The 23578-nt window shown below is 37.3% G+C and overlaps 1 protein-coding gene across 4 annotated transcripts in view; it reads right to left on the bottom strand.

Moving 5' to 3' along the window:
- Positions 1–23578, bottom strand: part of DYRK1A (dual specificity tyrosine phosphorylation regulated kinase 1A) — a 149315-nt gene that overhangs the window by 5680 nt on the left and 120057 nt on the right. For all 4 annotated transcript variants that reach the window (XM_034990141.1, XM_034990139.1, XM_034990142.1 and 1 more), the window contains 6 exons: positions 21588–21735; positions 16958–17244; positions 14275–14421; positions 12359–12499; positions 1951–2257; positions 1353–1477 (listed from right to left, as the gene is read on the bottom strand). In XM_034990141.1, the coding sequence (XP_034846032.1) occupies positions 1353–1477; positions 1951–2257; positions 12359–12499; positions 14275–14421; positions 16958–17244; positions 21588–21735 (1155 nt within the window). The remainder of the gene's footprint in view (positions 1–1352; positions 1478–1950; positions 2258–12358; positions 12500–14274; positions 14422–16957; positions 17245–21587; positions 21736–23578) is intronic.

The following is a 23578-nucleotide window of genomic DNA, read 5'->3' as shown; positions in this document are numbered from 1 at the left end:
ACAGGTGGGAGGTACACAAGTGTCTCATGTTACTCCTGGCCCATGTTTAAGTGTTTGTGGTATTTCATCCATTTGGACGATAGATAGAAGAAATGTCGGTCATTCTAAGGATTTCGACATTTAAGCGAAGATCTGAAGTATAAATGGTAATGACTACAGCAAAGAGAGAGGAAAAGTGTTCAGGCTGAGCACTGTACATGTGAGAAACATGAAAGAACATGGTGTCTTCCAAAAAATGGGAAAAAAAATCCAGTAAGACTAGAGTAAATAGAGGAGAACGAATGCCCTGAAAAGGGGTCAGACCATGGTGGTCACTGAGACCATAAGAAGTCTAAATTTCCTTTTAAGTACAAAGGAAAACCGAACGCTGTTTAGAGTAGGGAAAGGCCACATCAGACTGCTTTACTGAATGTTCACATGCCTGTGTAGAAGAGAACAGTGTGGACCACTGGATGGAATTAGATGTTGGGGGACCAGTTCGAATATTCTTCATAGTAAGATAGGCTGGAGACGGCTGCAGCAATGGGGTGAAGTAACGAGAATAAAAGCATATTTAGGATACTTAGAATCCACACAATTTACTATTTGATTTAATTGTGGGACGAAGGAAAGAGGAGTCAAAAATTAGCTCCCTAACCCCCAGGTGTAAAACTGGAGCAAATGGGTGAATCTAGGGCCATCTTGTATGAAGAACCCACAAGGGTGGGTTCTCAGTTTTACTTCACTCATCAAATAATACACTGGCCTCTCATTATAAAACATTATAATGCAACGCTCAGTATGAATTACCTTTTTTACGAAGAGCAGTTAATAAATATTTTTACTACCAAGATCTGCTTCACCCATTTAAAAAAAAAAATTACTCAATTACAGCCTCTTCTTTAACAAATTTAAAAAACAAAGGAACAAACAAAAAAAGAAAACAAAAACAAAACCCAAACCCAAACCAAACCAACACGGAGGTTAAAATCAAGCCACAAACTGACTCGGAATCAAGGACGGTTAGCGATGAACGATCACAGGAAGCAGTCGGAACAAGTAATCAAGATCATGAGCCAGGGCAAGTTATTTAACCCGTCAAGTGACAGTTCCCAATGTAAAATGAAAAGTCAGTGTTAAGGCTCAAAATGCTGCTGTAGTAGAGGAGATAAGCGCAGGGAAAAAAAACAACTGGAGCGGTGGCTGTTCCTAAGTAACGAGAGAGAAAACTGCCCAGGTGTGTTTTAGTTACAAACATGCCGGCACTTCCTAAACATGAGGAAGCCGCCATGGCCCTCTGCAGGGAACGACACAACCGTCGGAAGGCCCTCGCCCCCAGCGCGGCTCTGCCCGGGCACGGCGGGGCAGCTCACCTGGGGGCTGTGGGTCTCACAGTCCATGGCCTGGACGGCAGCCGTGAAGTGCCCGCCGCTGTGCCGGTGCTGGTGCGTCGGGTCTGACCGGGCTCGCCCGCTGTTGCTCGTCCCCGACGATCCACCTGCAGTGTCACACGCAACGCGGAACAGCTTGTGAGGCTGAAGCTAACTTGGCGCAAGTACACATTCTAACACTGCAGCACTGAAACTCAAAGCGCGCCCCCCACAAGAAGCCAGATTAGCCTGGAGGCATATCGGAAAGTGATCCAGTTCTCCAAGTTCTTTCACACCAGCCACTTTGGTTTTGCTTACATCAGGGAAAATTTCAAGCATGTGAACAAAGCAGCTCTATTTAAAAAGCAATTAAAAATTTTGGTTAATGAAGAGTCTTGCCTCCAACTGCCAAGCAGAATTTATTATGCATAATTAAGTAACGGGGCTTTGGGACAGGTGGATTTTTTTCTTTACTAACTACAAAGAACAGATTTAGGCCAAGTAATTCCTCCCTGTCCCATCAACAAGTTTTTAAGATACTTTACAATAACCCCCACTTCGTAAAGGCTTCCAAGCCCAACCGACGGGCAGAAGCACTGACCTGAGCTTGAAGACGTACTGGAGGTGGTGCCCGAAGACTGTGACTGCTCCATCGCGGGGCTGGTGGACACACTGTTACTTGTATTGGTGCCTTCGTCAGCTGTTTTCTTGAAAAAACTGTGCTGCAGGGCATAGTAAGGTTGAATTCGAGTTTTGGGGTCATAATCAAGCATCCTTAAAATGAGGTCTTTGAACTTCAAGTAGTCAGCTACAGTATGACCCGATTCCCCAGCACGACGCCCACCAGGTCCTCCTGTTTCTACTCCGAGAATATTATGAAGTTTACGGGTTCCTGGTGGTTTATACTCCTAAAGAGAAGAAAGATAAAAAGGCTTTCTCTAAATGTGATGGCATATGTAAAATCCTACATAACTTCAAATACACTTAAGTCTATTATATAGAGGCCCTTTTAAAAAGAATGCTTTATAATTAGATCCTCTGTATTTTCATACATTACTACTGCAAATGCACTGGTAGTTAGAGAAATTCAAAATAATTTTAAAATCAAAAATGACTTTATAAAGATCATGTAGCCCAGGGCTCAGCAAACAATGGCCTGGCCTAGGGGGTGTTCTTGTACAGCCTCAGCCATAAAGGGTTTTTATATTTTTGGAGGTTGTAAAAACAAACAAAACCAAGTAGGATGCAACAGAAGCCCACAAGGCCTACACCTCATACTATCAGGTCCTTTACAGGAAGGAGGTGCACTGACCGCCGCTCCAGCCAACTGGTTCTGAACCTCTCTTCTGCCTGATGCCCCACAACCTTGGGTGCATTCTCTTTCGTAACAGCAGCTCTCCAAAGCTGTGGTAATCGCTCCAAGTAAGCTCCAAGTTAAGACTCACTGGTTTAAACCTACCCACTCATATTTTTTTAAACTTTACTTATTAAAAGTAATCTCTACACCCAATGTGGGGCTTAAACCCAAGATCAAGAGTTGCATGCTCTTCCAACTGAGCCAGCCAGGCGCCCCTTGCTCATATTTAGATAAAGAAATTAAAAGCAAATTATTTAATGCCTCCCTTTAGAATATGCTGAATAATAAATTACCTTAACATGTTGAGATTTTCTGAAAATTCATTTTTTTTTTTAAGATTTTATTTTTTTATTTGACAGAGAGCTAGAGAAAGAGCACAAGTAGGCAGAGCAGCGCAGGCAGAGGGAGAGGGAAAGCAGGCTCCCCTGTTGAGTAAGGAACCCGATGCAGAGCTTGATCCCAGGACCCCGGGATCATGACCTGAGCCGAAGGCAGATGCTTAACCTAATGAGCCACCCAGGCACCCCTGAAAACTCATTTTTAAATAGATGAGATGACAGTATAGGGGCGCCTGGGTGGCTCAGTCGTTAAGCGTCTGCCTTCGGCTCAGGTCATGATCCCAGGGTCCTGGGATCGAGTCCCACATCGGGCGCCCTGCTCGGCGGGAAGCCTGCTTCTCCCTCTCCCCTTCCCCTGCTTGTGTTCACTCTCTCGCTGTGTCTCTATCAAATAAATAAAATCTTTAAAAATAAACAGATGGACAGTATAACCCTTAAAATCCCTATGAATACTGAATTTATTCAGAATAGCATCACTGGATTTTTACTTCTAGTGACAATGTAGAAATCTGCAAGAGGCCATTGCTCTCACTCTAAAAGCAAGAACAAGCCAGGCAGGTAGGCCAGGCCACGAAATCATTCCATTTTAAAAACCCATTAGAGTGCCAAGGACTAAACAAACCAGAATTAACTAAATTCCAGAAAATGAAAAGCCCTTTTTGGGAAAGAAGGGTCGTAAGGTGGGAGAAGAAACAAATGCCAGAGATCCCGGTAAGAATCCAGCCCAGCTCTGAGCCAACCTGTGGCGGTGGGGAAGGCCCCGTGGCTGAGTGAGGGCAGCCAAGACGGTGCCCCCAGGGCACTGCCAGGCTGGGGGCAGAGTGGCAGCATGAACAGAGACTGTGTGAGGCACAAACAGGAGCAGGCCGCTAGCTGGGCAACAATGTAGAGAGAGTGCTCAGGTCTCCACAGATACTGCTTAAAACCTATGAACAGGGGCACCTGGGTGGCTCAGATGGTTAGGCGTCTGCCTTCGGCTCGGGTCATGGTCCCGGGGTCCTGGGATCGAGCCCCGCATCGGGCTCCCTGCCCAGCGGGGGGCCTGCTTCTCCCCTTCCCTCTGCTTCTCCCCCTGCTCATATTCTCTCTCTCTCTATCTCTGTATCTTGAATGAATAAATAAAAAAAACTTAAAAAAAAAAAAAAACCTATGAACACAGTGGAGAACAGAATCTAAGTTGAGCAGACAAATGAAGCAAAGCCCAGCTTCAGCTTAACTACAAAGAAACTGACTCAGGCCCACACTACTGCCTGACAGAACTAGAGGTGGGTCTCTTTCTGGAGGGAAATAAGATTTACTTCCATCTCAAGTGTTCTTAAATACAAAGTCTGGCATACATTTAAAAATTAGACCTAAGAAATTTGAAAAAGATGGGTCCATAATCAAGTGAAAGATTAGTTAGAAGATCCACATAAGTAAATGACCCAGATGTTGAAACAGGCATTATCAATAATTACAACAAATAGGTTAAAGAATTTAGTTCAAAAGGTGGACAACATGTATGACTAGATGGGGGATTTCAGAAGACAAAATGAAAACTATGTAAGAAAATAGAAAAAAAGGGGCGCCTGTGTGGAACAGTCGGTTGAGCATGTGACTGACTTGGTTTTAGCTCAAGTCATGATCTCAGGGTGATGAGACCGAGCCCCATGTTGGGCTCCGCGCTCAGCGTGGAGTCTGCTTAAGATTCTCTCTCCCTCTGCCCCTCTGCCATGCGCTCTCTCAAATAAATAAATCTTAAAAAAAAAAAAAAAAAAAGAAAAGTGGAAGTGTTAGAACTAAAATATGCAATATCAGAAACAAAGAATTCACTTAATGGTTTTAACATAAGACTGGACTCAGCAGAAGAAAAAAATCAGTGAATCAGAAGACAGAGCAAAGAAATTATCCAAACTAAAACACAAAAGGAACATAGAATGAATAAACTAGTAATGTTGTACACTGTAACATACATCTAAGTGGAGAATTAATAGAAGAAAGAAAGACTGAGCAGAACAAATATTTGAAAAGACAAAGCCTGAGGATATTCAAAAATTGATAAAAGAGATCAACCCACAGACCCAAGAACTCCACAAACTCCAATGAAAACAAATACAAAGAAAACTATACCCAGGGACCTAAAAGCCAACTTATTGAAGAATCGAACATAAAGAGAAAAACATCAAAATCAGCTGGGGGAGAGAGAGAAACATTACATATAGGGAAGGATGCTTAGAAAAACTATTGGCTTCTCTTCAGAAACAACGTAATACAGAAAACAATGTCATTAACATCTTTAAACAATGTCATAATTTTTTTTTTTTTTGCTGAAATGTCAACCTAGAATTCTACATCCATGGAAATTTCCATATCTTCCTTAAGAAGGTAAATAAAGATATTTTCAGATAAACAACTGCTGACAGAAATCACCATCAAAAGTTATTCATATAAAATAAAAAAATTAGAGGAAGTTCTGTTCTAAAGGAACATAATACCAGCTGGAAGTCAGAAACTACAGAAAGGAATCAAGAACTGCATAGGTAAATAGAAAAGACTGTCTTATTATCTTTATTCTTTGTGTGTTTTAAAATTTCTTTAAAAGTCATTTTTTATTTAAAGCAGTTGTTTGTTGTGAAGGCTGTAATGTATGCAGAAGTGATTATACGATAAGTGCACAGACAGTGGAGGGTTAGGCAAAAAGCACATGGTTAATTACATGGTTTATCAAGTGATATTAGATGAATGCCAACTGATTACAGTTAAAGATGCATATAACACTAAAAATTACACACAGGGAGGCCTGGGTGGCTCAGTCGGTTAAGCGTCTGCTTTCGGCTCAGGTCATGATCTCGGGGTCCTGGGATCAAGCCCTACATCGGGCTCCTGGCTCAGTAGGGAGTCTGCTTCTCCCTCTGCCTCTCCCCCCACTCATGCTCTCTCTCAAATAAATAAATAAATAAAATATTTAAAAAAAATAAAAAGAATAAAAATTACATATAAAGTAATAGGTCAATAGAGGAGATGAAGTAAAATACCAGAAAGTATTCCATTAACCCAAAAGAAAACAGGAAAGAAGGAATTGGTGAAAAGGAGGTAAGACAAACAGAGTACAAATAAGGTAACACTTTAAAGCCCAGACTTTAGGGTTTTTAATGAATAATTAAATGGGTTAAAAACTCATCGTGAAAGAAAGAGACTAGCTGACTGGATTAAAAGGCATGACAACTTACGTTGCATACAAGAGTCATACTTCATATATAAAAGTACGGGCAGATTTGAAGTTAAAGGGTAGGAAAAATATAGACTATAAGAATGTGAAGAATAAGAAAGTTGGCACAGATACAGTAATATCAGACAAATCAGACTTAAAAATAAAAACATTACTAAACATAAAGAGGGACATTTCATCATAATGAAAAAGTGAATTTACCACAAAGGCACAACAACACTAAATGGGTACACACCTACTAAGAGAGCTTCAAAACACATAAAACAACTAAAAGGAGATTAAGACAAATCCAAAATTATCACTAAAGATTAACATTCCTCTCTGTCATTGATAAAACAAATAATCCACAGACACACATACACACAAAATAAGGATGCAAAAGATATGGGGAAAAAAATCAAACAACTCGACCTCTACTGACATTTGTAGACTACAATCGTATAAAATACAATTCCTTCCTTGCAAGTGTACACAGAACATTCACCAAGAGAGATTACCTGCTATGTCATTAAAACAAATCTGAATTAATTTTAAAGGAGTGAAATCATGTTTTCTGACCATGAGGCTACTGAATTAGAAATCAGTTAACAGTAAGAGGTCTAGAAAATCCTCAAATATTTTGAAATTATGTAACAACATTCTAAATAATAATGGGTCAATAAAGAAATTACAAGGGAAATGAGAAATGTTTCAAAATCAATGAAAGTTAAAACATATCAAAAGTTGCTCCATGCAGCTAAAGCTGTAATTAGAGGGAAATTTATCTTTAAATGCTGTAAGAAAAAAGTTTTAAATAAATGATCTAAGCTTCCACCTTCAGAAACTAGAAAAAGCAAATTCAACCTAAAGTAAGGAGAGGAAAAGGATTAATAATGAGAAAAGAATCAATGAAATAGAAACAAGATTAAACAACAGTAAAAACAAAACAACTGGTTGTTTGAAAAGATTAGTAAATTTGACAAACCACTAGCAAGAATAATAGGGAAAAAGGGAGAAAACAGAAATGACCAGCATTAGGAACAAAAGGGACACTACCACTACAGAGCCTCTAGAAATTACAAAGGTAATAATGAAATAATATGGGTAATTTTATGCTAACAAACCCAAGAACTTAGATGAGGACAAGTTTCTTGAAATACATGCCTACCAAAATTGACTCAAAATCTGAATAGCCACATATTTATCAAAAAATACGGGCTACAATTAATAACCTTCTAGCAAAGAATATCCCTGGTTCCTGAGAGCTTCATCAATAAACTCTATTAAATATTTACAAAAGAAATAATGCCAATCTTACACAAACTCTTTCAGAAAAATCAAGAAAGAGTACTTCCCAATAGTTTTATGAGACCAGCATAATCCTGAGATCAACACCTAATGAAGGTATTATATAAAATTTTAGACAAATATCCATTTAATGACAAAATTCCTACCAATATAGACTAACAAAATGAACCCAGCAATACATAAGACAATATATCAAGGCCAAGTGTGGTTTATCATAGGTTGAACTTAATATTCTAAAAGTTAATTAATGTGTTTTACCACATATCAGGAAAAAAACCATACGATCATCTCTATAAGTGCAGAAAGCATGTGACAACATTCAAAACCCACTCATGATTCAGAAAAACAAATGTGCAAAACGTTTCTCTAAAAACACAGGAAACTATCTAAAAACAGGACGCCTGGGTGGCTCAGTCACAGTTAAGCATCTGCCTTCAGCTCAGGACATGACCCCAGGGTCCTGGGATCGAGTCCCACCATGGGACTTGCTTGCTCATCGGGGAGTCTGCTTCTTCCTCTGCCTGTTCTGCCTGCCGCTCCCCCTGCTTGTGCTCTCTCTCTCTGACAAATAAAATCTTTTAAAAATAAATAAATAACCACAGGAAACTACTCCTTCAACCTGATAGAGGGCTACAAGAAATATACAATTAGTACCCTACTTAAAAATGTGCTCACAAAAAAAAAAAAAATACTGAATAAATGTACACTTTTCCCACAAGACTGGTAACATGGGAAGATGTCTGCTCTCACCATAACTACTCAACATACGGAGGTCCCAGTCGGTATAATAAAAAAAAATAAATAAAGGCATACAGATTCAAAGAATAAAACTGTTCATTTGCAGAGGATATGATTAAATAGAAAGTCCTACAGAATCTAAAAACAAACAAAAAACTAGAATAGGTAAATTTAGCAAGGTCTTAGGATATAGAGTTAATATAGAAAACTCAGTTTTAGTACCACATATTTGCAATGAGAAATTAGATGATACTTTAAAAAAGACGCTTAAAAAAATCCAAAAAATTAAAAATTAAAAAAATAAAATGTGCCTGAGACTTCCGCACAGAACAGTACAAAATGCTGCTGAGACAAATTAAAGTCTAAATAAATGGGAGAAACCATGTTCACAGACTGGAAGCCTCATTGCTGTTAAAATGTCCATTCTCGAGCGCCTGGGTGGCTCAGTCGTTAAGTGTCTGCCTTCGGCTCAGGTCATGATCCCAGGATCCTGGGATCGAGTCCCACATCGGGCTCCCTGCTCGGCAGGAAGCCTGCTTCTCCCTCTCCCACTCCCCCTGCTTGTGTTCCTGCTCTCGCTATCTCTCTCTCTGTCAAATAAATAAATAAAATCTTAAAAAAAAAAAAAAAGTCCATTCTCCTGGGGAACTTCAAATGCAATCCAAATAGAAATTCCAGCAAGATTTCTTGGGGACAAATTTATTAGCTGATTCTAAAATTTATATGTAAATAAAAAGTACCTGAAGAAAAGAAAAAAAAGTTCTTTGAAACAGAAGAAAAGAGCTGGTGGATTTATACTACCTGAATTTGAGACTGACCACACAGCTACAGTAACTGGCACCGAGGTACTGGTTCAAGGACTGATCAACCAAAGCAACAGAACAGGATGCAAATAAATACAGACCCACAAATAAAAGATAAATTTGTTTTGGACAAAAGCTCCCAGATCAACAGGGAAAGGCCAATTCAACAAATGATGCTGCAATGCTTAGGTAAGCATCTGGGGACGTGAATATCAAATCCTACACCTCATTTCATATTCAAAACTTAATTCAAGATGAACCACAGAACTCTAACCATAAAAACTAGGATCAAAAAATCTTTTAAAAGAAAGCACAGAATACCCTCACGAACTTGAGGACAGCAAAGATTTCTTAGGATACAAAAACTACTACTATTCATAAAAGCCAGTTGACAAATTTGATTTCATTGATACTAAAATTTTCTGCGCATCAAAAGATACCACCAAGAAAAGAAATCGGTAAACCACAGTCTGGGGAAAAAAACACTGACACATAATGTGACAAAGGACTTATATCCATTATATGTAAAAAAAAAAAAAAAAAAAAAAACTACAACTCAGTAATAAATGAGTAAAAGACTGGAAAGATGGTCGCAAAAAAAAAAAAAAATCAATGAATGGTTAATAAGCACATATTATTAGTCATGGAGAAATGCAAATGAAACCTATGTAGACCCGTTAGAATGGCTGATTTCTAAAAGATCAACCATACCAAATGGTGAGGATGTCATGCAACTGGAAACCTCATACACTGTAGAAATGTAAAATGATAAAAATTTGGAGAACTGCATTTTCTCATGAAGGTAAACACACATATACCCTATGACCTGGCAATGCTACCTCTAGGTAGTGATCCCAGAGAAATAAAAATACACATGTACAAAAGATTTATACAAGAATGTTCCCAGTACCCTTATTCATAATAGGTCCAAATCAGAAACAACCCAAACGTCCACTGACAGGTAAATATAGATAAATTACAGTATTCTTATTCAGTATAATACTATGAAGCAATTAAAGGAAATAACATTTGAAATACACAACAAATATGGATGAATTTCCAAAAATAATGTTTGTTAAGTGAAGGAAACAAAATAATAAATACTATAGGATTACATTTATATGAATTTTGCCTATGAATAGGCAAAACTAACCTATGATGATAGTAATCAGAAAGTGGGGTGGGGTGGGATGACAAAAGGGTCACAACAGAACTTTTAGGATGGTGGAAATATTCTGTATCTTGTTTTAGGTAGTGGTTACATTGTTGTATATAAGGTTAAAACAAAATGAACACTCAAGGTATGCATATATTGTTGTACAAAAACTATACTTTAATAAAACAGATCTTAATTCATCCACCTTTCCCACCAAAAAAATATACATACAGTAGATATAAGATTTCATTACCAGGAAGCTAAAATGGGCTCTTGAAACATAAGTGAGAAATTAAAATAAAATCACAGAAAATAAAAGCACAAAGAAACCCAATGATAGCACATGCACTCAATTTATACTTATGGTTAAATTCCCTAGTGCATCCTTTATAATGTAATCATTCAGTTCTGGATTTGATTTTTTTTGTCATTGCAAAATTTATTTCTGTTCAAAGACAAATAGTTATTTTATACTTTAAAAATTAAGTTTAAGTCAGTTGCTAATTGAAGCGAAGGGAAATCTCATAAAACCTATAGTTAGTATGTATTAAATGCAGGTTAAGATACTCACTTTCAATTTTAAAAAGGGAAAAGATTCATCTACTCTTTTCTGAAATGCAACCCCCAATAATTTTTTAAAATAATAATTATAGCTCAATTTGGGAGAAATGATAGGTTATATATAGCCCATAGTGGCTTATCTGTGGTTTTATAAGACAGAGATATGAATGGACAGGATGAATGTTTTATTTAGAAAAAAAAAAAAAAAAACTGGTAGAAGACGACAAAAACTTCAAAATGGACAAAGTAGTAGCCTGTACTGCAGAGAGATAAAAAACATAAAGGAGGTTTCATATCCTCCATGCTAATTCAAATCAAGTGGTAGGAGCTACTTTGAATGCTGGGGAAACTAAGAAGGATTCCCTGGCTGTGTTTTGGTTCAAGAGGAAAGAGGCCAGGCCTGATAAGCTAGCGATGTGGATAAAGGCAAAAGGACTCAGGAGGCCTGCATAGTATTTTCCACCCCTTTCTTAATTTGGCTGCCAAATATTACATTGCCTGGAACTTTAGAGAATCAGGCAGGATGCGGAAAGTTATAAATCAGCTGTGAAAGATACAATTACAGATATATTTTTAAATATTCTAAAGAAAATCACTCAATGTTATAAAAGTTGAGACTCCACAGCTATGTGAAGGTGAATTAAAGCAAATAACCATCATCTTCAGTTCACTGGAAATGACACCTGGTGGCAGTATCGCTAAAATCAAGGGCAAATAAAAACTGGAGCAAAAATAAAATCTCCTACGTGTTAAAAATGCAAAACTACAATCACAAGGTGTCTGGTATACATATCACATACAATCAGATATTTATATATTACATTCATTTTATACTACACAAAAGCTAGATTACAAAATATGATTATTTTCCAATACATAAAAAGTTAAATCAAGACGCAAAATTGCCATTATTTACTCTGTTAAAATGACATTGTTTAGGGATCTGAAAAAAGTTCTCAGCTAAAAGAAAATTACTAAACCAAACCTAATGATTTGAAAACCTCACTCTGAGGATTTTGGAGATATGACATTCCTGCTATCCATGCCACTGACCTAAGAACCTGCACTGAAATCTATCCAAGGACTCTAGTCAGTTCATATTCTTGTCACAAATTGCCTGAGTCAAAAATCCTTTTCTCCCATCTGAAATTAAAAAAAAAAAAAAAAAAAGGCGATTTACTGCAATTATGACCTCTATTGCTCACAGCTGCTGTATTGTTAACTGTGACTTCATTATAGACCCACACTGTGAGAAAAAAAGGTCAAACTTACTGATTCTGATCCTACTGCTGAAACGAGGCAGGGTGGTTTGATCGGCTGTCTCACAAAGCAGACTAAGAGTTTTCAAAATGAAGTCTTAACTCTAACCATGAAACAAACACTGGTCCATCAGACAGTTCAGGTCAAACTCTACCCAACTTTTAAAGAAATACGCCTAAATTATTAATGAAATTGTTAACTAAAACACGGATGTCAAGTAAACACAAGATGAGCTATAAAAAGACCACTCCAGTAAAATAAATAACAAAGGCTCAAAAACCAGAAAGTTTCCCTATTTTACCCGTTTTCCATCTTTGGTCTTCTTTAAGTTCCAAGTGCCATCTGGCAACTTCTCGAAGAACTTTCTTGCTTTTGGTGCTTGGTCAAGAATATGAGCAGGTGGAATACTCAGAACTTCCACTATTTTATTCATCTGATCTACCTGTATTTAAAATAAAAATAAAAAAGCCTGTAACTTCTACTGTAGTATATCCTACTTCTGCTCATCCACTCATTCATTCATTCATTCATAAATTATAAATAAACCGAGTATCTTCTGTGTGTTTCACGCACACCCCCAAGCACTGAGCATACAATCATGAACAAAAGAGAGAAAATCCCTGCCGTCCTGCAGTACCCTCAATCCACACAGGACAGGGCAGATAATTAAATAAACACATAAAATCAAATAACCATCAAAAAAAAAAAAAAAGCCCCAGAGGCTTAATCATGGACCGAATCAAGTATTCTTTTTTAAGTGCGGATTCATTCACTCAAATACCAAGTGTCTTAACCATATGCTAGAAACCTCACTCAGCAGAACATAGCAATAAACAAAACAGACAAAAATCCCTGCCAAAAAGTTTATATTATAGGGAAAGAGATCACTAATAGACAAATATGTAATTAAATATATTATGCCAATGCCAACTAAGAACTATGGAGAAAATTAAAGGGATGGAGAGTGACAAGGGGCACTGCAACGGGTACTAGAGGATCACGGAGAAGATGTAGGAGGGCGAAGAGCTAAAGCAGTGAGGGAAGGAGCCACGTGCTCCCTGGGGACAGGGCCTTTCAGGCACAGGAAAGAACTAATGCAAAGTTAGTATGTGCCTGTGGCTACTGTTTCCAAGGGACCACAGAGCAAAGCTCTGTGCTGGGACCGAGAGTGAGGGGAGGCAAGGTCACAGAGAGAAAGCAGGAGTCAGAGGGAGTAGGAATTTTCGAGCCACTCAAAAGACTTGGCTTTTACAATGAATGAAATGGAAGCCACTGAAGTTTCAGGTGATTTACAAGAATATAATTGATTAGTTTATCATATTTAATTATTTTTATCTGATAAATATTTAATTATAATTAATACAATACAATTTAATTTAGCACTGTTTAAGCCCATGAAAAAGATACTACTTTCCAGGGTAATATTACTAATAACAAAACAATACCAAACACACACTATGCCAGTTACTGCCCAGGAATGGCTCACTAGCTTTAGTTCGAGTGAATTAACAAGATAGAGGGGACAGATTTCTGACACAATACTAACAGTTGTTTACCCCAGCATAAGTAAGTCATTAAATTTTGTTGGCCTTTCTTATTTATAAATGCATGGACTGATCAAGATCTGTAATGGTTAACTTTCCTTTAAAAAATGAAAAACCCCATAAGGTTTAAACCAATTCCTCTGACTGCCAGAGAGCATGGCCTCTCCCATGCCCTCCTAGGCACTGCCTCTGACCTCCAAACATCTTCTGAGAATACAGACTGAAAACCCATGAATTAGAATTACACATCGTCTGTAGCTGTAAAATTCTATAATCCTAATTCACCCTCAATTATTCAGATCAAATACCTATCAAGGCTACTGGTCATCACTTCTTAAATTCCAAATCAACTCTCAAAATTTACAGTGATGTTTACATTGTTCTCAGGGTGGCCCTCATGCCTTTCATCATCATTTTCATTACATTATACCTAAAATCTGTAAAATTTAAACCAGAATGCTTAACATTTACTAACTTACTATTCTCCTTAATAGCAAATTAAAAGATCTCACTACCCATCTCAAATCCTAAATTCAAAACTGTCCCAACATTTGAATATTTAAATTAATAGACATCTTTTCTTAAAAACAATTTTCAGATTACACTGTCATTGATTAAAAACAAAAAGAAGTTATGAAAACAAACAGAGTTTTGAAAGCAATCCATCATATACCTCATTGGCTCCACTGAACAGAGGTTCTCCAGTGTGCATTTCAACCAAAATACACCCAAGGGACCACATGTCAATAGCAAGGTCGTAAGGCATTCCCAGTAGCACCTCTGGAGACCGATAAAAGCGACTCTGAATATACTGGTATATCTGAAATATATTTCAATATCATATTAATTCCAACGTAAGTTTTGTTTAATTATGCTCCACAATGAATTAAGTACACTTATCTAATATTAACAGAAAAAATAATTGGCTAACTCCTAAACTTGGGTTCCATTTAGTGATTTCAACCTTCTGCTGCAAATATTATTTAAACGACTAAACATTTCAAGAGAGGGGTTACTCTGTGAAATACAAAACATACAACAATTCAAGTCCTCCCATTTAGTGCAATCCTAACTGGTAATCAAGATACACACCTTAAAACAAATAATTATGTCTTATTAGAAAAAAGACATTATTGAGAACAGTTTTTCCTTATTAATTATTCTTTCCTGCTATGGCTGGCACTTCGTTTACCATTAATTTAAGGACTAAATTGTATTTAAATTCACCTAAAGAATGTATTTCAGCATTAAGTCAAACTCTGTACAATGTAAATGAAAATTCAGGTATCTACATTGTACTAGTCTCACAGATAAATCTGAGAAGCATTGCTACATAAAATTCAACTGGGAGTAGTTTCTGACCAATCACTTCCTTCCCTCCCTGTCCTCTTCCCCCTCAATCTAAAACTTCTTAGAAAATCTTGAAATGGTTAATTTTCAATGAAGTAATCAGAGAATGTCTTAAAAAAAACCATTTCATCTTCACTTAGCCATTGTAAATTTATATCTAGAAATATTGTGAAAACAAAGTTTTATTTAAAAAGAGAAAGAAAACAAAATCCTCCTAACTTCCTCACTTAACACTAACTAGGCGGCCAGCAGCACGGTGCTGCTTTCCCATGAACGCTTTTGTGGCTCCCACCTAAAACTCCAGTCAAATCTCCAAGAATAACCTGATGCCCCCCATAAGCAGGTCAACCCAACATTAATGCCTTGTTAGAGTAAAGAAACTGACCAAAGGGACCAGGAAGAAGTATTACATTCCCAAGTTCTACAAGCCAACAGCACTGGTAAGCCCCAAAGACTCCCTACTACTGAGATTGTCTTATTCCCTAGCTTATGCAAGGAAGTTTGTCAATCATCCATTCAGTTTGGTTAAAGCAGTGGCTGGGTCATCTGAGAGGTTGTGCACCAAAATCCCCCTGAAATACCCCTGCCCTGCCACCTTGTGAGACTGAGCCAGTATATCTAGTGCAGGGCCACGCACTGCGTGTGTATTTTAGAAAGGATCTCTCATTCTAATCTGATACGCTCACACAGTTCAAACCTCACTGAGCTAGAAGGATAGTTGTCTAAGTTTGGCTGGAGAGACATAGTAGTGTTTGATATTAGTACAGAACACATGATTTTGTTTAAGTGGGGGGAAAATTTTTCCAAATCTAAATTTATTCAAATGACTCTCAAGATGGGCATGTATTTTCCATTCACAATATACTTTATCCCACATTAACAACTATGAACAGCTCCTGATTTTCAGAGGCATCTGAAACTGCAAACTTTGCTTCCTACTCCTTCAATTTATTTCAGTGATCTATATAACACCATTACCATGAGTAAGTTGCAGAAAAGAACAAGCCTGATAATCCTGGTTAGCGGACTATAAATCTTCATGATCAAATTAACCAGCCATATTTAAAACACGGAAAAAAGTTGCACAGGACAAGAACTCTCACTAATTTGGAAAAACAAAAGCTAGAAAGACCGTATGAAATAGTATCTGAATGTTACTTGTAGTTTTTCTTTTTTTTCCCCAAGAAATGCAGTTTTAGTACTTGCAAGTAAATAGGAACAGTGTTTGAAATGAGTAAAATATTACCAAGTGATGATTTTAATTCCTTTCAAGAAGAAAGCAACCTATCACTTCTACTTTATATGTGAAACACTGTTAAGAGTAGCTTTCATAACACTAGAAAGAATAGTAGGAAAAATCTGCTTTCTTAAATCAGCTAAACGTAAATCTATATCATTGCTACAGAAAGGTCTGTTTTTAGCAGTCTGAGGAAAACCAGTTTGGACAAGTGTCAGAATTTATATAGGGGAAAAAAGATTTAAACTTATTTATCAAAACAAGTATGTCTAACCAACTGCGTAATTTCTATACTGTATCACCATGTGTAATGTAAAATTACCTGTATGTTTTTAAACCCATCAGTTTTTGGAGAAAACCATTTATCTTGATCTATCTTTAGAGAAGAATTTCACAGCAAGGATTCAATGTTCTAGTATTGGAATATCCCCAAATTCATACTAACACCTCTACTTGCAAAATATAGCTGCAAATCACCTAACACTTAATTAACTCATCTCCTATTCTCTCTGCCTCTTAGGCATACATGTAATTTTTAAAAATCTACTTTTAAAAAAACCAATACCTTCTAATTCAGAATCTTATATTTGCATTTTAAGTGCTATGTCCCCAAAACAGGTTTCAACACAATGTGACTAGAGTGGCACATTTTGAGGATAACCATCCTGTAATTACCTCCAAATTGTATACATATTAATAACATTTCAAGTATCTACCAACACTGTTTTACCTAATTCTATTTTAATTCACAAGTCCTGAATATACTTACCCTCTGCCCCAATTGACAAGAACTGCCAAAGTCAACGATCTTGATTGCACTGCGTTTGGGGTTACAAAGAAGGATATTCTCAGGTTTTAGGTCACAGTGAATGATACTAAGTTCTGGAGTCGCAAGGAAAAGCAGTGCAGTGCACATCTGTTGTGCAAACTTTCGTGTTAGGTTCAAAGAGACACCTCGAAAATTGGTGTTCCTCAACAAGTCATAGAGGTTGTACGACAGCATTTCAAAAACTAAACAGAGATGGTTTCGAAACATAAAGTGGCGTTTCAAATGCACTGAAAGAGAAAAAAGTTTCATTTTAAATTATACATACCAATAAAATGAGAATAATGTATGCATGAACTCTCAATCTCCAACATTTCAATGTCAAATGTAGAGTGAAAATCAAGTTAAAATTTGGAGATCGGCATTCTGCAGTGACAGCACATTCTATAATCAGTCGGGAATATCTAAATTGTTCATCTGCTGAATTAAACAGGTGTAGTGTCTGCCAATAAACAATATAATGTAAGAAGTACCACCAAAATGCTTTGCTTAAAAAAAAAAAAAAGGTCTGAAAACACAAGTAGCAAAGTGACAAACAGTACTAAGAATACTTCAGTAATTTCACGCTCACTTCTACAAGAAAGCATTTTTTCTTCCTCAGAGCCCAACCTCACAACTTCACCTAAGCTCCACCCACTGGGATCTCCAGGTTGTGAAAATGCTGTACTTGGCAGCTGTCTCTGGGAAGGCTTTCAGGCTCTGATACATGTCCACATTCCACTGTGCTGAGCCTTAGATCTCACTAGTAATTTTCTGCAACAACTGTCAAAGGAAGACATAGATCTTTTTGTCTTTTAGGCAAATACAACAAATACTTGAAAAGCATGCTTTACAAGATACTAGAGTTCATAATCAAGGCATTTGATTATGTTCATCAAACTGGTACATGTTATATCTTGTGCACAACTGAGGTCTGGGAAAACTTGAAAATAGAGCTCAATCACAAGAAGAAATTATAAGCAGGCTTATGAATGAGAAAAGAGCATAGAAGCCATTACATGCTATCACTGCTGACCCTCTAAAAAGGCTTAATACTCACTAAATTGCTTCAAAGATTGTGCTTTTAGTACTAACACTACGCATCAGATGAGGTCATTCAATAAAGTGCTGCCCTTCACTGTAAAATTGTTATATGTACCAAACTGAACACCTGTAACTCAACTGGAATGACATAAAACCACCATCTGTCAAGGTTACCTTCATCTTGGTCTTTTAGTTTCCTAAAAACAGGTTTCTCTATAGATCTATCTGGAATAACCTGTGTTGGTATTCAAGGTCTGGTCCCTGAGAACGAGGGATACACTGTGTTGTCCTGGACTGCCTCCTGGGGAGCAGTGCACATCAACACTGCTTTTACATCATTCTTGATACACATGATCCAAAGTTAGGATAAATAACGATACAAATACTACATAGCTCTATAGGAGTCCTCAGTACAACTCAACACTTTTATTTTTACAAATAAAAAGAATCCTTAAAAGGTTATTTAAGAATGTGTAATATCGGGGGGCGCCTGGGTGGCTCAGTTGGTTAAGCGACTGCCTTCGGCTCAGGTCATGATCCTGGAGTCCCGGGATCGAGTCCCGCATTGGGCTCCCTGCTCGGCAGGGAGTCTGCTTCTCCCTCTCCCGCTCCCCCCTCTTGTGCTCTCTCTCTCAAATAAAAAAAAAAAAAAAATCTTAAAAAAAAAAAAAAAGAATGTGTAATATCGGGCGCCTGGGTGGCTCAGATGGTTAAGCGTCTGCCTTTGGCTCAGGTCATGATCCCAGGGTCCTGGGATCGAGTCCCACATCGGGCTCCCGGCTCAGCGGGGAGCCTGCTTCTCCCTCTGACCCTTGCCCCTCTCATGCTGTTTCTCTCTCGCTCTCTAAAAAATAAATAAAATCTTAAAAAAAAAAAAATGTGTAATATCTGCTCTTAATCACTGAAGTTCATAGGTTTAATACTAAAAACAGAGCTTCACATGCAATAAAGACACCCCCCAGAGACATGGTCAAGAGTTTTAATTTGATTAAGCAATGATCACAAAAAAGAACGCAAAAAAGTAACTGATGCCAGAATTCCAGTGTAATTATAAAAATTCCTTTAAGAAGCTCTGTGATTAGAAAGTTCTTCGAATGGGGGCGCCTGGCTGGCGAAGTCAGTAAGCATCCAACTCTTGATCTCAGGGTCATGAGTTCAAGCCCACACTGGGCATGGAGCCTATTTCAAAAAAGAAAAGAAGTTCTTCCAGTGGAAGATCAATCCACTTGGTTCCACTTGACCTCCCAATTCATTATTCATTTACTGAGTACCTACAATGTACCGAGCACTAAAGACACCGTCAAAGAAATCTCAAACACAAGTATATTTAACGTATTTTTTAAACTGAACTTTGGGGATAATGGAGGGTCAGAAAGACTCTGTTCTAGACCTAAACTGAATTTTCTTTTAACTAGATCATGACAGGTACCAAGTAATACAGGTGAGTTTTTTTTTTTTAAAGTTTCAAAGACTTAAAAAACTCACTAGAATAAATTATATTTATCATCACTTCAAAACAAAACTAAGTTATTTATATCATAAAAGAGCAATATGACTTTGAGACATCTTAAATTTAAGTATCAACTCTCCTGGCAGGGCGAGGTCTAAATCTAAAGTTCTTGTTTGCCTTCCAATATAGAACCTCAGTTTCTTGAGACACTGTGCATTCACCCTTAGAACTTAAAAAAATAACTCATCCAAAAAACAACTATCATGATTAGTACAACTAATAATCATTAAAGTCAGTTTATTAAAAATAAAAATGACAGGCATCATTATGTACAACCAAGTGGATAGCACCTATTGAATACTTACTATATACTTGTCATGTTTTCTTTCAATAAGGCAGAATTAAAATGTTACAGTAATGCTATCAACATTTTCTCTACTACTTAAGCAAATATTCAAAATACAATACACAAGAGTGAGGAGGAAGAAGTGGGGAGGTACGTCCACAGATTACTTTGTAAGTCAAGTATCCTTCGAATGTCCATCTTGTGCTTCTATGTCCCTTGAATGGAAAGAGGCTCAAACTTACACTAAGTTATAACTGACACTGAACAGTAAATGCTCAGTGAATATGAAAAGGTTTTAAATACAAATGTTATTACTATGGATATCAGATATCTACAGAGAAGAAACCAAGAAAGAAAAATTAATAGTATAAGCTCATTTTATTGTAATACTGGGGAATGAAGGGTGTTCATAAATGAAATCTAATCTTGGTATCTGAATCTTACATTTTTAAACATCCATTTTTTTTGTTTCCACCGTTTTGGACAAACTAAAGAACCATAATGCCCTACTTACTCATAACAAGTTGTTACATAAAATTTAACCTTATGTTTATCAGGTAAAGCCAACATTTCTGAACAACAGTTGCTATGTATACATGCCTACAGGAACTTCTATAGTTAATTGATCCTAAGGTCTCAATCCTAAAATTGATGGCATCTTACATTTGTACTTGGCAACAATTTCTCAGTGGCACATAAAATAATGGGGTCTTACAATCATTAGCATCACAGATTTGACTGAGAACAGTATTAACGAAGGCATAATTATTTATGTTATGCCCATATATCAACTGATCCTAGACTTCACTAATGTTTTTAAAGATTTTTACTTATTTGAGAAAGAGAGAGAGAGCACAAGGGAGGGGCAGAGTGAGAGGGAAAGGGAGAAACAGACTCCCTACTGAGTAGGAAGCCCATTGCAGGGCTCAATCCCAGGACCCTGAGATCACGACCTGATCTGAAGGCAGATGCTTAACCAACTGAGCCACCCAGGTGCCCCTAGCTTCACTATTTTCATAATTCTTCTATCTCCTTTTCGTTTTCAGGAGAAACACTATAAGACAATGAAACAAACACAGAGTCTAGTCTAGACTCAGGCAGAAGTAGTTTCAGATGCTAGCTGCAGAGCCATGGGAACTTGGTTATGTTATTCTTTGTATAAACTGTCTATAATATAAGGATTCCACCACTTTCCTACAGGACTGATATGACTATTACAGATGATGGAGAAAAGCACGAGGAATATGATAGCAGTTCATTAAAAAGTGGCTATTACACCTCTTTTCTGCTGTAGTTTTTAAGTCTTAACAGCTTCTAATGCTGCCAAACTGACAGAGCCTGGGGAGGAGCCTGAGATCTTGGCTCACACATTCCAAAACTGGTTCTATAATATGTTAGCTTACTTCTAATTTCTAAGCTATATTAGAAATGGTTAAAGTTACCAAAAAGAGGACCCCTGGATAAAAGTGCATCATTAAAGCAAACAAATGGCACTAGTAAGTTGCAAATTATGACACTATTCTTGTTTGTTTCTAAATCAAACACCACCTGGAAGGCACATTCCCCAAGATCTAGAATATTACTGCCAGATCAAGTAATTTACATAAATCTACGCCCTCCAACAGAAATAAAAAGTTGAATTTTTAACCCAGCACTTTAAGATAAAAATCAACATATTTTCATACATAAATAACCGTTAACTCAAACTTCTGGTCCATATGAGAACACATGGCTTTGTTTTCCTGTTTGTTTACCTATGTAGTATTTCATTTCAGTGTCATGTTTGTTCATGAGCTCAAGAAGTCGCACTTCTATCTGGGCTTGATTTAGAAAAGCCTTCTTGTTCTTTATTATTTTAATGGCAACCCATTCTTGCTCCACACGATCATATGCCTTTACAACCTAAAAGAGAAAAAAGATGAATAATTCTCTGTTTCATTAGTGGCCATAATTTCCTAACATTTTACAATTCACCTTAATTGTATATTCACCTAATTCTCATTTTTCTGACCTCCTTAAGTAGAAGAGGTCCTATTCATTTCCATTCAGTATCATCCATTTATTACTTTACAGTCAATTTTAAGTCAATCTTTTTTTTAAAGATTTTATTTCTTTATTTGAGAGAGAGCATGTGAGCACGACTGGTGGGAGGGGGAGAAGGAGAAGAAACAGACTCCCCGCTGAGCAGGAAGCCCCACACAGGCCGATCCCAGAACCCCAAGATCACAACCTGAGCCACAGGCAGACGCTTGCTTACTCGACTGAGCCACCCAGGCGTCCCAAAGTCAATCTTTTCAATTAAATTTCTTTTGTATCCTTACAGTATTTCTAAATATCCACAATATCACTTTCTTTTAACAAAGCTAGATTAACTCTTTTCCTCCAGAAGTAAGTAATAAATCCTGTCAAGTGCTTTGGCTTTTTACCTTTCTTACTGAATAACCCCACTGTAAGAACAATTCTTCTAACTCTTCTTTTAATGGGAGAAAGAACTTGGTTTAAATCTCAATCATACACATAAAATATTTAAAAGGTTCTAAGTCATTTGAAAAATGTAGATAACTTCCTAACCTTAAATTAGATTTTCATAAATTAAAACACAGGTATTTAAACAAAAGACAAATCTAATACAAATGACCAGGAAAGTTCCATGATAAAAGTTAAAAGCCACAATCAGATGGTCTTGATAGTTACAGAATCAATGCCAAGGGAAGTGGAGTGCTCATGAGCCAATTACCATGTACACCTCTCGTTTTAATTTTACTCATTTAAAAGGAGTTTCATATTATTAACAAAGAGATTTACATAAAACTTAGTAAATCAATGCATAGATAAAACTATCCACAAATCAGAAACAACCCACTATAACTGATTAAAAGCTAATTCATATTTATAATCTATGTAGTCTGAACAGGCAATAGCTTTATCCATTTTCTAGCACATTCACAAAGTCTGGAGATGTAGGGAGAACCCAATGTGATTCCGATGTGTAGGCTGAGTCCCACTGGAGGGGAGGAAGAGAATGGAACATCAGTCAAGGTGAGATACACTGTCAAGGACTGTAAATGGTTCAGTTAAAATCAAACTTAGAATGAAAAATGCAATGATTTCTGGTTTCACCCAATTCTAAAAAATACTATCTATTGTCTTTAAAATCAGAGACTACCTATGTAAACATCTGACCAAGTGGTTTTGATATTCTTCTGTTTCACTGACTATATTGACAGCACCAAGAGTTGCAGTTCCATGCCCAGATCCCAATGGTCTCCAGGACAAAGGCCACCAACAGGGGCCCAACTATTTACTGACTTAGCAAATAGTTAACTGGCTAAATGCTAAAGCAATGGTTTTCGACCCTGAATCACATTCAACAGGCAGTTTGAAAAACTACAAACTGCCCAGGATCCAGTCACAGAGATTCTGATTTAAATGGTTTGGAGCCTAGGCACCAGTCCTCTCCCCACAACACACCCCCCCACCCCCCCAAAGCTCCCTGGGAAATTTAAATGTGCAATCAAGACCGACAGCAACCACTGGCTGAAGAAATGAAGGAGCCCCTTATATGACAAGGATCTGGCAGAGATTTAGGGAAAGTCTGACCAAGACAGTATGGAAAACATTACTGGGTGAGTGACAGGTCCGGAACCTGAACACCCCTAAGCTTAAGAGACGCATCAGTTTTACCTGATGAGATGGGGTGTGATGTCCCAAATAGGCCTCTATTTTCAAAGGTCTAATTATGCTC

The sequence above is a fragment of the Mirounga leonina genome, unplaced genomic scaffold, assembly GCF_011800145.1.
Source record: "Mirounga leonina isolate KUSES-001 unplaced genomic scaffold, KU_Mleo_1.0 Mir_496, whole genome shotgun sequence".
In the NCBI taxonomy this organism is placed as follows: Eukaryota; Metazoa; Chordata; class Mammalia; order Carnivora; family Phocidae; genus Mirounga; species Mirounga leonina.
Note: the sequence above shows the minus strand (reverse complement) of the source record. Positions and strands in the feature narration are given on the sequence as shown.